The following is a 14,584-nucleotide window of genomic DNA, read 5'->3' on the forward strand; positions in this document are numbered from 1 at the left end:
CAAAACGTCGATTCTCCTGCTCCTCGGGTGCTGCCTGACCTGCTGCGCTTTTCCAGCAACACATTTTTCAGCACTGTCTGTAAGGTATGAATCCGTGAGTATGACTACATTAGGTTGTTGCTTCACTGCCTCAGGAAAGGTTAGCCTCCTAATAACTGAAAAGGCCACAAATTGTCAGGAGAATTATTTGTTGCCTTTCATCTGCCCCAATTTCATTTGCCTGGAAAAAAAATGCATTCTTTCCACATACTGGGCAAAGTCTTCAATGGCAGGATTGCATAAATAAAGCTTCCCAGAAATTTTTATCCCGACTCAAAATGACTGTTGCAATTTTTTTCAGCAGTATGCTTTTCTCTCATTGCCACTGAAATAACAGCATCCCGTCACCAAGACAGCCTTTTGCACTCGTGGAAAGTCCTTGACAATTATCCAGCTTTCTTCGAGTCAGAACATAATCTCTGGCCAAATTAACAGCCCCAATCAGGGAACTCATGTTTTGTGAGGACCATCTGGCTGACCTCGTTGTAATCATCACACTCTCCATCATGTGTTTCTGTCCAAAATTAGAACCAGAGAAAGGGAAGAAAGAGGCCATTCAGTCCATAATGACTGTGCTGTCTGAATAAACTACCTGTCCAATCTACATTTGCTTTCCTTCAATGGAAAGGTCCTAGCCTTTTGTTTAATGGTGCTATCACCCAGGCCAGAACTGTGGTGCGAGACATGTAGCTAGAACGTTCTGCAGAGCTGAGCCCTACTCTTCCACCCCTTACCTACATCCTGTATAAAGGTCTAGTCTGTGAGACAGCTCTCCCAATTTTGGTACTTGCCCCCAGCTTTTAGTAAGGAGGATTTGGCAGGGTCGACAGAGCTGTTTCTGCCATTGTCTTTTCTCATACTTAGTTCAATGCCTGATGGTTCATATGGTTTCATTTCTTTATTTAGACTTCACAGCAATTGATAAAACTGAGTGGCTTGCTAGGCCATTTCAACAGACTAGGATTAGTCAGCTAGGATTATGGAACGTTCCTCTTGGGAGTGATGACTTCACCTGATGAAGGGACAATACTCTGATAACTTGTGAGATCAAATAAAGAATGTTGTGAAGCTTGAAAGGGTTCAGAAAAGATTTACAAGCATGTTGCCAGGATTGCAGGATTTCTGCTATAGGGAGAGGCTAAATAGGCTGGGGCTATTTTCCCTGGAGCATTGGAGGCTGAGGGGTGACCTTATAGAGGTTTATAAAATCATGAAGGGCATGGATAGGGATAAATAGACAAAGTATTTTCCCTTGGGTGAGGGGGTCTAGGGCATAGAGGGCATAGGTTTGGGGTGAGAGGGGAAAGGTATAAAAGAGACCTAAGGGGCAACATTTTCACACATAGGGCGGTGTGTGTATGGAATGAGCTGCCAGAGGAAGTGCTGGAGGCTGGTGCAATTACAACATTTAAAAGGCATCTGGATGAGTGTATGAATAGAAAGGGTTTGGAGGGATATGGGCCTGGTGCTGGTAAGTGGAACTAGATTAGGTTTGGATATCTGGTCGGCATGGATGAATTGGACCGAAGGGTCTGTTTCCGTGCTGTACATCTCTATGACTCTAAACCTGTTGGACTATAACCTGGTGTCATGTGACTTCTGATCCTTGGGAGTGAACAAAGATTGTGTAAATGGAGTCTTAATTTTCCTGAATTTTGAAGAATAAAAAGTCATTGAAGCATAACAAAATTCTTAAAAGGTTGATGTAGGAATGGTAGGGCTAGGCTCTGCAGTACATTCTATCTCACACCACCAGTTCTGGCCTGGGTGATAGCACCATTAAACAAAAGGCTAGGACCATTCATTGAATGAAGTTTAGCAACATATCATTGAAGGAAAGCAAATGTAGATTGGGCAGCTAGTTTATTTAGACAGCACAGTCATTCTGGACTGAATGGTCTCTTTTTTTTCCTTTCTCTGGTCCTAACTTTGGACAGAAACATATGATGGAGAGTGTAATGATTACAACGAGGGTCAGCCAGGTGGATCTCACAGAATATGAGTTGCCTGATTGTACTGGGTTAACCCAGCTCTGAAGAACTGGATCAGTGCCAAGGACCAACCATGTGTAAATAAAAGGATACAATCTTCTGTAGAATTATTTCAGAGAGCTCCAGGATAATTATCAGTCAGAGAATCTCAATGACGCTGCAAGGTGCATCATAGCAGAACTAATGACTTAAAACTTCACTTCTATTTAACACAATCTACCTTTGGCACCACTGTGTTAACTTCCTACCCTCAAATAAAATAGCCAAACACCTCCAATCCAGTGTTCTAGAATGACAATATAACAGTGGTATTAATAATCACCTGATGACTAAGAGAGCATAAAGATCAAACCTCCTTATACTCTAACCTCTTGGAATGATACGGAACCTGCAGAACTCGTAATAAAACATCTCAAAATACTTCAGGGACTGTTATCGAAAAATATTTGACATAAGGAGCTAATACGGCAAAAAAGAGGAAGGTAAAGGAAGAGGAAGATTGTCTTAAAGAAGAAAAGACAGAAGTGGAAATGTGGAGAATTCCAGAGTTTAGGAATCAGTGAGCTTGTAAACAAAACCACCAACAGTGAGGTGAAGGAACTCAGGGATTCATAGAAACCAAAACTTGAGTAATGCAAGTTCTTAGAGGGTTGTAAGGCTTAAGGATACAGCAGAAATGAAAGAGGAGGAGGAAGCCATGACAGTAATTTATACACTGTGATGAAAGTTTTAAATTCAAGATATTGCTAGATTGGAAGCAACAGGGGCTGTGGGTGAACAGGATTCACATTAGGATATAGAAGGAGAGTTTCAGAAGGTAGGAGGTCAGTCAGATGCCATTGTAAAAGTTAAGTCTGGAGGTAAAAGCATAGACCAGAACAGACATATTATTGTAAATACTGACCATGCAGAAGAAATACTTCAAGTTACTACATCTAGCAACACAGAAATGTGCTTTAAAATACTTCATCTATTCAGCATTTCTTGGAAAACTGTAAACATATGTTAAATGAGCAGAATGCTCAGTGAAACATTCAAACATGTTGACAATTTGATTGTAATGTATTTAAGAAATTGACCCAATACTTGTTCTGTGACCAGACACAAATACACAGCTATCTCCATAAATCCATGAAACTGGGACCATCTTCTGTGCTTCAGAAGTGAGTTTGTAATGTTAGGGAGTGATGGCTTAGTGGTGTTAACTATTAACCCAAACACCCAGGTTTGAATCCTGCTGGCAGATAGTGGAATTTAAATTTAATAAAAATCTGCAATTAAGAGTCTGAGGGTGACCATTAAACCATTGTCAATTGGCAGGAAAACCCCATCTGGTTCTCTAATGTTCTTTCGGAAAGGCAACTGCAATTCTTGCCCAGTCTCGCCAACACGTAACACCAGGCTCACAGCAAAGTGCTTCCCTCTTAACTATTCTCTGGGCGATAAATCGTGGCCACATCCCATTCATTTTTTAACAGTCAAATCACAATGGTAAACAAACATTTTATTTCTTTAGCACTACGTGATTTCTGATGAGGGAGCCAAAAATACCTACATGCAACAGCAGACATGAAACTGGCAGCCAACGAGAAGGCGATTGGATAGGCAGATATTTGTCTGTTTCAAACAAAGCGGAAGGATTCAGTCATTAAAGTGACACGAAGTTTCATTTTTAAAAACTTTTCTATGAATGCCGTGTTCGTTAAGTTTATTCACTATCTCTAATTTTTAAACTCTGCTTACCGGTTTCCCAAAAGGAAATCTTCCGTTGTCTTTTGCCTTGCCCCACCAGGTTTAAAAGCATAAAACAGTCCAATTGCAGTGGACACTAATAGTACAGAGGCAAAAACAACATAATCCCAGGCGTGAAAGACATAATTCTCTGCCATAGCGCGCTCAAGATAAAGTTCAACAGCGCGAAGAGGCAATGATTATTCGATCTGACAGATCAACAGTCGCACCTAAAGTGGTTCTTCCCTGCAACAGAAAAGAACTTACTTCACAAATCTTATTTAAATATGTTTAAATATTCATAAATAACGCATAAAATTGTTTGCCATCGGGAGCTCCTCCCACTATCCAAAATGCCATTTTAATTTGTCAAGTTCCCTTTTTGTTACAGTGTGGAAACAGGCCATTCGGCCCAACAAGTCCACACCGACCCGCCCCCACCCAGACCCATTCCCCTACACCTAACACTACGGGCAATTTTGCACCTAACCTGCACGTTTTTTTTGACTGTGGGAGGAAAACCACGCAGACACAGGGAAAATATACAAACTCCACACAGACAGTCGACTGAGACAGGAATTGAACCCAAGTCTCTGCCGCTGTGAGGCAGCAATGCTAAACACTGTGCCACCGTGCCATCTTACTTCCCACCTTTCAGCACAGTGCTCTTTAGTAATTGGCTTATCAAAGTGTTTTATTCATCTTCCACAATTTTACCTTCAGTGCAATAATCTCCAAAGCTTTGGAATTGCCTGCTCGCGGTCACAAATATATGCACATATACTTCAGAAAATATCACTTCAATTGACAATATACTGCGACAGGTTGATGTGTTACAGCCAAAAGCAAGTTCCCACGATTGATGACTGAGGAAAAGATGTGCTGCAGCCTGTTTTGATCTTCAAAGAGTGATAGCAAGCTATAATTACTTGTTTCAAGTCAATCCAATGTCATGTTGCTTTGAGATAGGGTGGAGATAATCTTTGACTTTTGTTCTATTAACTTTTTATTGACTTTATAATTCTATGAGATGAATGCAGGTAAGATATTTCTTGATCACTAGACGATTAAACCCATTCAGGATCAATGGTGCTGGAAGAGCACAGCAATTCAGGCAGCATCGAGGAGCTTCAGCAAAATCGACATTTCGGGCAAAAGCCCTTCATCAGGAGTAAAGGCAGAGAGCCTGAAGGGTGGAGAGATAAGCTAGAGGAGGGTGGGGGGGGGGAGAAAGTAGCATAGAGTACAATGGGTGAGTGGGGGAGGAGATGAAGGTGATAGGTTCCCCCATTCAGCCCATTGTGCTTGTCTTCCTCTTTGGAAAAAAGTGAGATTCTATGACCGAAGGTGACAGAAGAGAGAAATTACTGTTGAAGCAGGAAAGAAGAAAATTAGTAAGCACCAATGAATAGAAGAGGAAACAAAGAGAATAAAATGTGGGCAGCACGGTGGCACAGTGGTTGGCACTGCTGCCTTATGGCGCCAGAGACCCCGGTTCAATTCCCGCCTCAGGCGACTGACTGTGTGGAGTTTGCACGTTCTCCCCGTGTCTGCGTGGGTTTCCTCCCTCAATCCAAAGATGTGCAGGTCAGGTGAATTGGCCATGCTAAATTGCCCATAGTGTTAGGTAAGGGGTAAATGTAGAGGTATGGGTGAGCCGCACTTCGGCGGGGCAGTGTGGACTTGTTGGGCCAAAGGGCCTGTTTCCACACTGTAGTGTAATCTAATCTAAAACGGTTGACGAACCAGTTCTTCTGTTGTAAATGGCATAACTTGCAAAATGGGAAATCTATTGAACAAAGTGGTTGAGCTGAAGGCACTGAATGAGTATATTCATATTCATAGACCAATTGTAGGTGCCTGGAATCAGTGAAGGAACACAGTTTCGGTTTATCCATGACAACTGCTGAATACCCCAATTTTGGAGCATGCAGGTCCAAACAAAACACTTATTTGTCACTCTGTGAACAACAAATGCTAAGCTGCAAGATCCATTCCACACTAGCATTATTTAAAGTGCCAGGCACCCAACTTACACACAGGATAATGTTTAAGAAGTTCTCTCACTGCAAAATATTTGGACGTACTCCTGTTTATTAAGATGTTTCAGTAAATTCCTATATTTGCCAAAGAGTGTACCTGTATCCTCACAAGGAGGCCAGAGAAGTAGGTGATTGTCCACACAAAGGCAAAAGTGAGGACTGCAGATGCTGGAAATCAAAGTCTAGATTAGAGTGGTGCTGGAAAAGCACAGCATTCAAGGAGCAGGAAAAATCGACGTTTTGGGCAAAAGCCCTTTATCAGGAATAAAGCAGGGAGCCTTCAGGGTGGAAAGATAAATGAGAGGGGGTGGTGGGGCTGGGGAGAAGGTAGCAAAGGGTACAATAGGTGGATGGGGGTGGGGATGAAGGTGATAGGTCAGAAAGGAGGGTGGAGCTTATAAGTGGGAAGGAAGATTGGCGGGTAGGATAGGTCATGAGGATGATGCTGAGCTGGCAGGTTGGATCTTGGGTAAGGTGGGGGGACGGAAAATGAGGAAACTGGTGAAGTCCACATTTATGCCCTGGGGTTGAAATGTTCCGAGGCGGAAGATGAGGCGTTCTTCCTCCAGGCGTCAGGTGGTGAGGGAGTGGCAGTGGAGGAGGCCCAGAGCCTGCATGTCCTCGGCAGAGTGTCCTCACCAGTTTCCTCATTTCCCTCCCCCCACCTTACCCCAATTCCAACCTACCAGCTCAACACCATCCTCATGGCCTGTCCTACCTGCCAATCTTCCTTCCCACCTATAAGCTCCACCCTCCTCTCTGACCTATCACCTTAATCCCCATCCCCAGCCACCTACTGTACTTTTTGCTACCTTCTGCCCAGCCCACCCCCCTTCCCATTTATCTCTCCACCCTGGAGGCTCCCTACTTTCATTCCTGATGAAGGGCTTTTGCTCAAAATGTCGATTTTCCTGCTCCTCAGATACTGCCTGACTTGCTGTGCTTTTCCAAAACCACTCTAATCTAGACTGTCCACACAAAGACTTGTTGATAGTCATGATTTGGAGGTGCCAGTGTTGGACTGGGGTGGGCAAAGTTAAAAATCACACAACACCAGGTTATAGTCCAACAGGGTTATTTGGAGGTACAGGCTTTTGAAGCTCTGCTGCTTCGAAAGCTAGTGCCTCCAAATAAACCTGTTGAACAATAACCTGGTGTTGTGTGATTTGTAACAAAGGCTTGTTAGTAGTACCTTTGAGCTTGCTGCACAACAGAGAAATGGAACTGAGCCTGTGGAAAGCAATAGCCCTACAGTTGTTCTTTGTCAACTTGGACTGGACTCCTCCATGCTCTTTGCCAGTTACAGGAGGCTGTCAGCAGACTAGCCAATGCACCAACCATCTAATGTGCATATCTCTTGGCCACACAGGTCATCCTACACTGAACCATGGCTTCAGCTATAGAATCATGGAGGATACAGTACAGAAGAAGTGTGGCTGGTTGGTCTAGGGGTATGATTCTCATTTTGGGTTTTCTTCTGTGGGCAGCACGGTGGCACACTGGTTAGCACTGCTGCCTCACAGCGCCAGAGACCTGGGTTCAGTTCACGCCTCAGGGGGTTGACTGTGTGGAGTTTGCACATTCTCCCCGTGTCTGCGTGGGTTTCTTCCAGGTGCTCCGGTTTCCTCCCACAGTCCAAAAATGTGCAGGTAGGTGAATTGGCCATGCTAAATTGCCCATAGTGTTAGGTGAAGGATAAACGTAGGGGAATGGGTCTGAGTGGGTTGCGCTTCAGCGGGTCAGACTTGTTGGGCTGAAGGGTGTGTTTCCACACCGTAAGTAATCTAATATAAGAAGAGGCCATTCAGCCCATCAAGTCTGTATCACCAAAAATATACAACTACCTCCACTAATTTCAACTTTCCTGCACTAGGCCCAGAGCCTTGAATGTTTTGTCACTTCAGTTACACATCCAAGTACTTCTTAAAGGTTGTGAGGTTTCCAGCATCAGTTATCCTCATTCCAGGGTCCCACCACTCTGGGTGAAAAAAGGTTTTCCACAAATCCCCTCCAATCTGCCCTGTACTTTTCATTTTGAAATGCACCTCTTGTTATTGACCCTTCAACTAAGTGGAACAGCTGCCTTCTATCTACCCTGTCCACGCCCCTCATAATCTTATATATCTAGATCAAGTCCCCTCTTAACCTCCTCAGTCCAAAGAAAACAATCCATGCTTATCCTGCATCTCTTCATCGCTGAAATGTTCCATTCCAGGCAATATCCTGCCAAATCTCCTCTGCACCCCTCCCTATGAATCCTTCCTACACTATGATGACCAGAACTGCACACAGTACTTTAGTTGAGGCCTAACCAAAGTTCTGTACAGCTCCAGCCTGACTTACTTCCTATTAAAATTTAGGCCTCAACTAATGAAGGCAAGCATCTCATTTGCCATCTTAACTACCCTACCAATCTGTCCTGCCACCCTGAGAGAACTGTGGACGAGAACCCAAGGATCCCTCTATTCCTCTGAGCTTCTTAGTGTCCTGCTATATATTGAATACTCCCTTGTCTTGATCCTTCTTTGAAAGTGCATCATCAAAGTTAAGTTGCACCTGCCATTCGTCAGACCATCTGACCAACCTGTTTATATCTTCCTGTAACCTTATACCTCCTCCTCACTGCCAACCAGTCACTTAAAATATACGAGTAGGAATAGTCCATTCAGCCCATCAAATCTGCTGTGCCATTCGTTCACAGCTGATATGTTTCTCAATCCTATTTTCCTTCTCCTGCCTTCTCCATTTAACTCTATGAATCAAGGCCCTATCTATCCAGTTCTGAGGAAAGACCACCAGACCTGAAACGTTAACTCTGATTTCTTTTCACAGGTGCTGCCAGACCTGCACAGCTTTTCCAGCAATTTCTGCTTTTGTTTCTGATTTATGGCATCCACAGTTCTTTTGGTTTTTACTCCCTATCTATCATGGTCTTTAATGCCTTGAATACCCCAATTTTGGAGCATGCAGGTCCAAGCAAAACACTTATTTGTCACTCTGTGAACAACAAATGCTAAACTGCAAGATCCATTACACACTAGCATTATTTAAAGTGCCAGGCACCCAACTTACACACAGGATAATGTTTAAGAAGTTCTCTCACTGCACACCCTTCTGTAGCAATGTGTTCCACACATTCACCACCTTCTGGCTGAAGAAATTTCTTCTCACCTTGGTTCAACCCTTCTCCCTGAGGCTGTGTCCTCAGGTCATAGTCTCTCCTATCTTCCACATGCCCACTCTATCCAGGCCTCTCAGTAGTCTGTAATTTTCAATCAAGTCTCCACTCATTGTCCATCGGATACAGACTCAGAATTCTCAAGCGCTTCTCATATGACAAGCACTTGCACCATCATGTATTTGTAACATACAGATCACAGCTCTATTCTAGCCTACATTTGAACAATAGATGAGAGTGCCAGACTAATTAACAGGGCCTCTTTGTGCTTCTGTGTTGATCGCGCTTTCTTTTCCTTGTGAGGCTGTATTGATTGAGCATCAACAGTTCTGTATATCTGAAGGCAGGAAGCAAGTGGGCAGCCAGAAGGAAAGAAAACAATAAAACTAGTGAATAAGGTATAGATTTATGAATGTGTGATTTACTTACTCATACTTACAATGCAATCCCATGTGGGGATGTAAAGTTAGAGATCCAATATACTATAATTTCCCGTAATTACAAAGAGCTGTTTTATATTGTCCTGCATTGTGTTCCGACTTGCATATAAATCGACTTGCAACCAGACTCAAGACTCATTTGCAATCTGAGAACTGCCTGTACTGGTCCAACATATCTGGTGTACCTCAAAATGGAACTCCAGTTCAACCAGTGCATTTTTATTCATTTACAACTCTGACTGTTTTCTCTGTCTGGGTATATGAAAAGGGTTGGGTATGACCAGTATGTAGCAAGTGTTCAAAGGTCTGCACATTTCTCATCGTACCAGATATCAAGCTGAGGCTGTGCTGGGAGTTGAGAAGAAGGAGTGAGGGAAAAAATATAATATTCATGGCTAGTGTAGTAAACATTAGTCTGAAACATCCATTAACTATTGTGCACAAAGCTTTGGTTAATAAGTCTATTCCGTGAAGAATTCAACAAGTATGACAGTTTTGAAGTAAACAACTGTTCATGTAAATGAATCAGTAAAGATATGCCATGAGGTTTGTGAAACATAGCCTGAATTTAGGCAAGTTAAGAAGTTTATTGGAGCTTTTCTTAAAATAATTCATTCATGGGATGAGGAGGGGGGCATTGCTAGGTCAATCCTTTAGATTAGATTACTTGCAGTGTGGAAACAGGCCCTTCAGCCCAACAAGTCCACACCGACCCTCCAAAGATCAACCCACCCAAACCCATTCCCCTACATTTACCCCTTCACCTAACACGACGGGCAATTTAGTGTGGCCAATTCACCTCACCTGCACATTTTTGGACTGTGGCAGGAAACCCACGCAGACACAGGGAGAACGTGCAATCTCCACGCATGCAATTCCCGTCACCTGAGGCGGGAATTGAACCCAGGTCTCTGGCACTGTGAGGCAGCAGTGCTAACCACTGTGCCACCATGCTGCCCACAATTGGTCTTAAGAAGGTGGTAGTATCTTGTGTTCTTGAACTGCTGCAGTGCTTGGGGTGTTAAGGAAACCCACAATACCATTAGCAATGGAATTCCAGGATTTTGATCCAGTGATACTGAAGGAATGATGATATATTTCCAAATCAGGATGGTAAGTGGCTTGGAACGGACGTTGTAGGTGCAGGTGTTCTTATGTATCTGTTGCCCTTGTCTTTCTGAGCAGTAGACATCACAGGTCTAGAAGGTGCAGTCAAAGGAGCATTGGCGAGTTATAACACTGCAGTGTACAAATGCATCAAAACAGAATTTAGAATACCAAAGTTCAAATTTCAGTGTAATGACTTGAAGCTCTGACAACTCATCCTGATCTGATGTTTGTATCCACATCTGAAGATGAACTGCACACATTTGTCTCTGTTTCATTAGCTAACAGATTGGTTGTTTTGTTGCTGGCACTACATCAAACTTAGACAGTTCTCGAAATTTTGGCAGAAGCCACCCCTTATGTTAGTGAGGAGCACTTTGAGGGGTTCACAGTGTTGGATTATCATTTTAATTTATTATTCTTATCAGAGAATGTTTACTAAACTAACACCTGGGTTGAGTGGATTGCCTGAGGAGGAAAATGTGGTTAGGCCACACCTGTATGCTCTGGAGTTTAGATGAGTCAGTGATTATTTAACTGAAATGTAAAAGGGATCTTGACTGGGTGGATGTTGAAAGGATTTTTCGCTTGTGAGAGCATTTTTAAATTTACGTTTTTTAAATGGGTGCCTATTTAAAACAGAGAAGAAGAAATTGTTTTTTCTTTAAGGGAGTTGTGAGTCTTTGGAATTCCCTTCCTCAGAATTTAGTGGATACAAAATCTTTAAATATTTTTACTCAGAGGTAGATAGATTCCTGATTATGAAGAGAATGAAAGATTACTTGAGAAATGCAGGAACATAGACTTGAGGTTCAGCCGTGTTCTCATTGAATGACTGAGCAGGCTTAGACAGCCGAATGGCCGACTCCTGTTTGTTGTTTATGTGGGTCATACAATTTGGCATTGTCATGTCCGGTGCCTGGGTAAATGCCCTGCGACCATTCAGTTCCACTCATTTCAACTTTGTGGTGTTTAATATACCTGATTGGCTTGCTATAATAAACATGAAGAACTGTAGAAAATGAAGCAAAACATAGGTGCTGGAGAAATTCAGCAGGTCTGCCAGCAACTGTAGAAAGAAAAGCAGAATTAATTTTTAAACATAAAAACACAGAAAATAGGAACATGTGTAGCCCTTTCGACCCTTTGAACTTGCTTCACCATCCAATGTGATCGTGGCTACTTATCAACTCAATACTCTGTTCCTTCTTTTTCTGTTGTCATTTGATTCCTTTATCACCAAGTACTATATCCAGCTCATTTTTGAACACATACAATGTTTCGGCCCTGACTGCTTTCTGTGATAGTGAACAGGCTCACCACTCTCTGGGTAAATCATTTCTCCTCATCTCAATCCCAAACATATTTATCCTGCATCCTTAGACTGTGATCCCTGGCTCCACGCACACTCACACACACACACATCATACTTACTATAGAATCGTAGAGATTTCTATGAGATCTGCCTTATTCTCATGAGGCCCAGCAAATATAGAATCATCATAGCATCATAGAATCCCTTCAGTATGGAAAAGGCCATTCAGTCCATACAGTGCACACTTACCTTCCAAATAGAATCTCACCCAGACACAGTCCCCTATCCTAGACCTCACATTTCCAATGGCTAATACACTGAGCCTACACATCCCCAGACATAATGGACAATTTAGCATATCCATGTCTCACTGCTTGTAACCCCACCATACTGTTCTGCTTCTGTAAAATCTTCTTTACTGTCCTGTTTTGACACCATCACCTTAATAATTTGTTATGATCTCTCTACCTTAATTAATTTGGACAGTTTCGGATTACTTGCGACTCTAATACCTATCATGTCATTCCAACCAAAGTTGTCTCCAGCACCACTTTATTTTTAATTGTCTCTCTCCAACAATTAATTAGATTATGAGTCATCTATCTTGCTATCCAGCTAGATTAGATTAGATTACATTACAGTGTGGAAACAGGCCCTTCGGCCCAACAAGTCCACACCGACCCGCCTAAGCGCAACCCACCCATACCCCTACATTTACCCCTTACCTAACACTACGGGCAATTTAGCATGGCCAATTCACCTGGCCTGCACATCTTTGGACTGTGGGAGGAAACCGGAGGAAACCCACGCAGGCACGGGGAGAATGTGCAAACTCCACACAGTCAGTTGCCTGAGGCGGGAATTGAACCCGGGTCTCTGGCGCTGTGAGGCAGCAGTGCTAACCACTGTGCCACCGTGCCACCCACAAAGCTGTTGACACTTTACTCACATCATCTAACATTTTTGTTCACCTGCAGGGACTTATTATTCAGCCTGTCGACACTCCACTCACATCATTTGCATGATCTTTTGATCTCTTTGCCTATAAATTCTGTGCCTGTGTGCACTCCATCCAGTGCTCCAAAAGCTCGTGATTTCAAATAAATGTGTTGGACTATAACCTGGTGTCATGTGGCTTCTGACCTTGTCCCCCTCAGTCCAACATCAGCTCCTCCACATCACATCATTAGACTGTGGGAGGAAACTAAAGCACCTGACAGAAACCCATGCAGACACGGGGAGAATGTGCAAATGCTTACACAGAAAGTCGCCCAAGGCTAGAATCGAATCCAGGTCCCAGGTGAGGCAGCAGTGCTAACCACTGAGGCACTGTGTCACCCCCTAACCAACAATCCTAACCAGTTCAACTGCTCCTTGTGGATCAGTCCTGCCATCTCAGCAATCAAACTGGTAAATGTTCGCTGTATGCTCTCCTAGGCAAGTACATCCTTCCTCAGGTAAGGAGACCCATAGTTTTATTCATTCATGGGATGAGGGCATCATTGGCCAAGCAGCATTTATTAGGCGAAAGTGAGGACTGCAGATGCTGGAGATTAGAGACAAATAGTGTGGCGCTGGAAAAGCACACCAGGTCAGGCAGCATCCGGGGAGCAGGAGAATCGATGTTTTGGGCAAAAGCCCTTCACAGGCAACATTTATTGCCCATTCCCTAATTGTCCAGAGGACAGTTAGAAGTCAACCACATTGCTGTGCGTCTGGAGTCACATTTAGGCCAGACCAGGTAAGGACGGCAGTTTCCTTCCCTAAAGGATGTTAGTGACCCAGATGGGTTTTTCCCAACAATCGACAATGGATTCATGGTCATCATTAGACACTTAATTCCAGATTTTCTTCTTTAATTATTTAACTCAAATTCCACCATCTGCTGTGGCTGGATTCGAACCCAAGTCCCCAGAACATGATCTGGGTCTGTGAATTAGCAGGCGATCACCTCCCTGAATGCAATATTCCAGGTGTGGTCTTAGCCAGGCCTTGTGTAATTGTAGCAGGACATGCATTCTCCTGTACCCAAATCCTCTCACTATGAAGGTTAACATACCATTTTCCTTTACTGCCTGCCGCACCTGCATGCTCACCTTCAGCAACTGGTGTGCGAGGACACCCAGGTCTCATTGCACATTTCTCTCTCAATTTATCACCATTCAGATAATAATCTGCCTTCCTATTCTTGCTCCCAAAGTAGAAAACCTCATATTAATCCACATTATATTGCATCTACCATTACTCGCTCATTCACCTTCACCGAAATGGACTGAAACATCTCTGCCTCATCCTCAAACCTCATTCTCCTACCCATCTTTGTGTTATCTCCAAATTTGAAGATATTAGATTTTGTTCCCAATCCAAATCATTAATATATGTTATGAATAGCTGGGGTCCAAGTACTGATCCCTGTGGCAACCCATTAGTCACTGCCTGTCTTTCAGAAAAAGATCCATTTGTTCCAACTTGATTTCCTGTCTGCTAAACAAGACTTTGAGGCAGAATTCAACCCATAGTCTGCTCTGCCATTCGGTCATGGCTGCTAAGTTTCTCAACCCCATTCCATTGTTTTTTCTCCATAACCTTTGATCCCTTTATTAATCAAGAACCTATCTACCTCCATCTTAAAGACACTCAATGGCCTCCACAACTCTCTGCACCAATGAGTTTCCTAGATTCACCACTCTCTGGATGAAGACATTCCTCCTAATCTCAGTTCTAAAGAATTCTCCCTTCAT

At 43.2% G+C, this 14,584-nt stretch overlaps 1 protein-coding gene across 2 annotated transcripts in view; it reads right to left on the minus strand.

Annotated features, from left to right (window-relative positions):
- The window catches only part of LOC122562291 (sodium-coupled monocarboxylate transporter 1-like), an 89,462-nt gene extending 84,891 nt beyond the window's left edge, over positions 1-4,571 (minus strand). Inside the window, exons 1-3 of one of the 2 annotated variants that reach the window (XM_043715096.1) lie at positions 4,479-4,571; positions 3,774-4,007; positions 3,586-3,647 (exon numbers count right to left, since the gene is read on the minus strand). In XM_043715096.1, coding sequence (XP_043571031.1) covers positions 3,586-3,647; positions 3,774-3,919 — 208 coding nt within the window. In that variant the 5' untranslated portion in view covers positions 3,920-4,007; positions 4,479-4,571. Of the gene's footprint in view, positions 1-3,585; positions 3,648-3,773; positions 4,008-4,251; positions 4,270-4,478 lie in introns of those variants that run through there. The other variant, XM_043715097.1, reaches the window with a different exon arrangement.
- Positions 4,572-14,584: the final 10,013 nt, after the last annotated feature.

The sequence above is a fragment of the Chiloscyllium plagiosum genome, chromosome 24 (assembly GCF_004010195.1).
Source record: "Chiloscyllium plagiosum isolate BGI_BamShark_2017 chromosome 24, ASM401019v2, whole genome shotgun sequence".
Lineage (NCBI taxonomy): Eukaryota > Metazoa > Chordata > Chondrichthyes > Orectolobiformes > Hemiscylliidae > Chiloscyllium > Chiloscyllium plagiosum.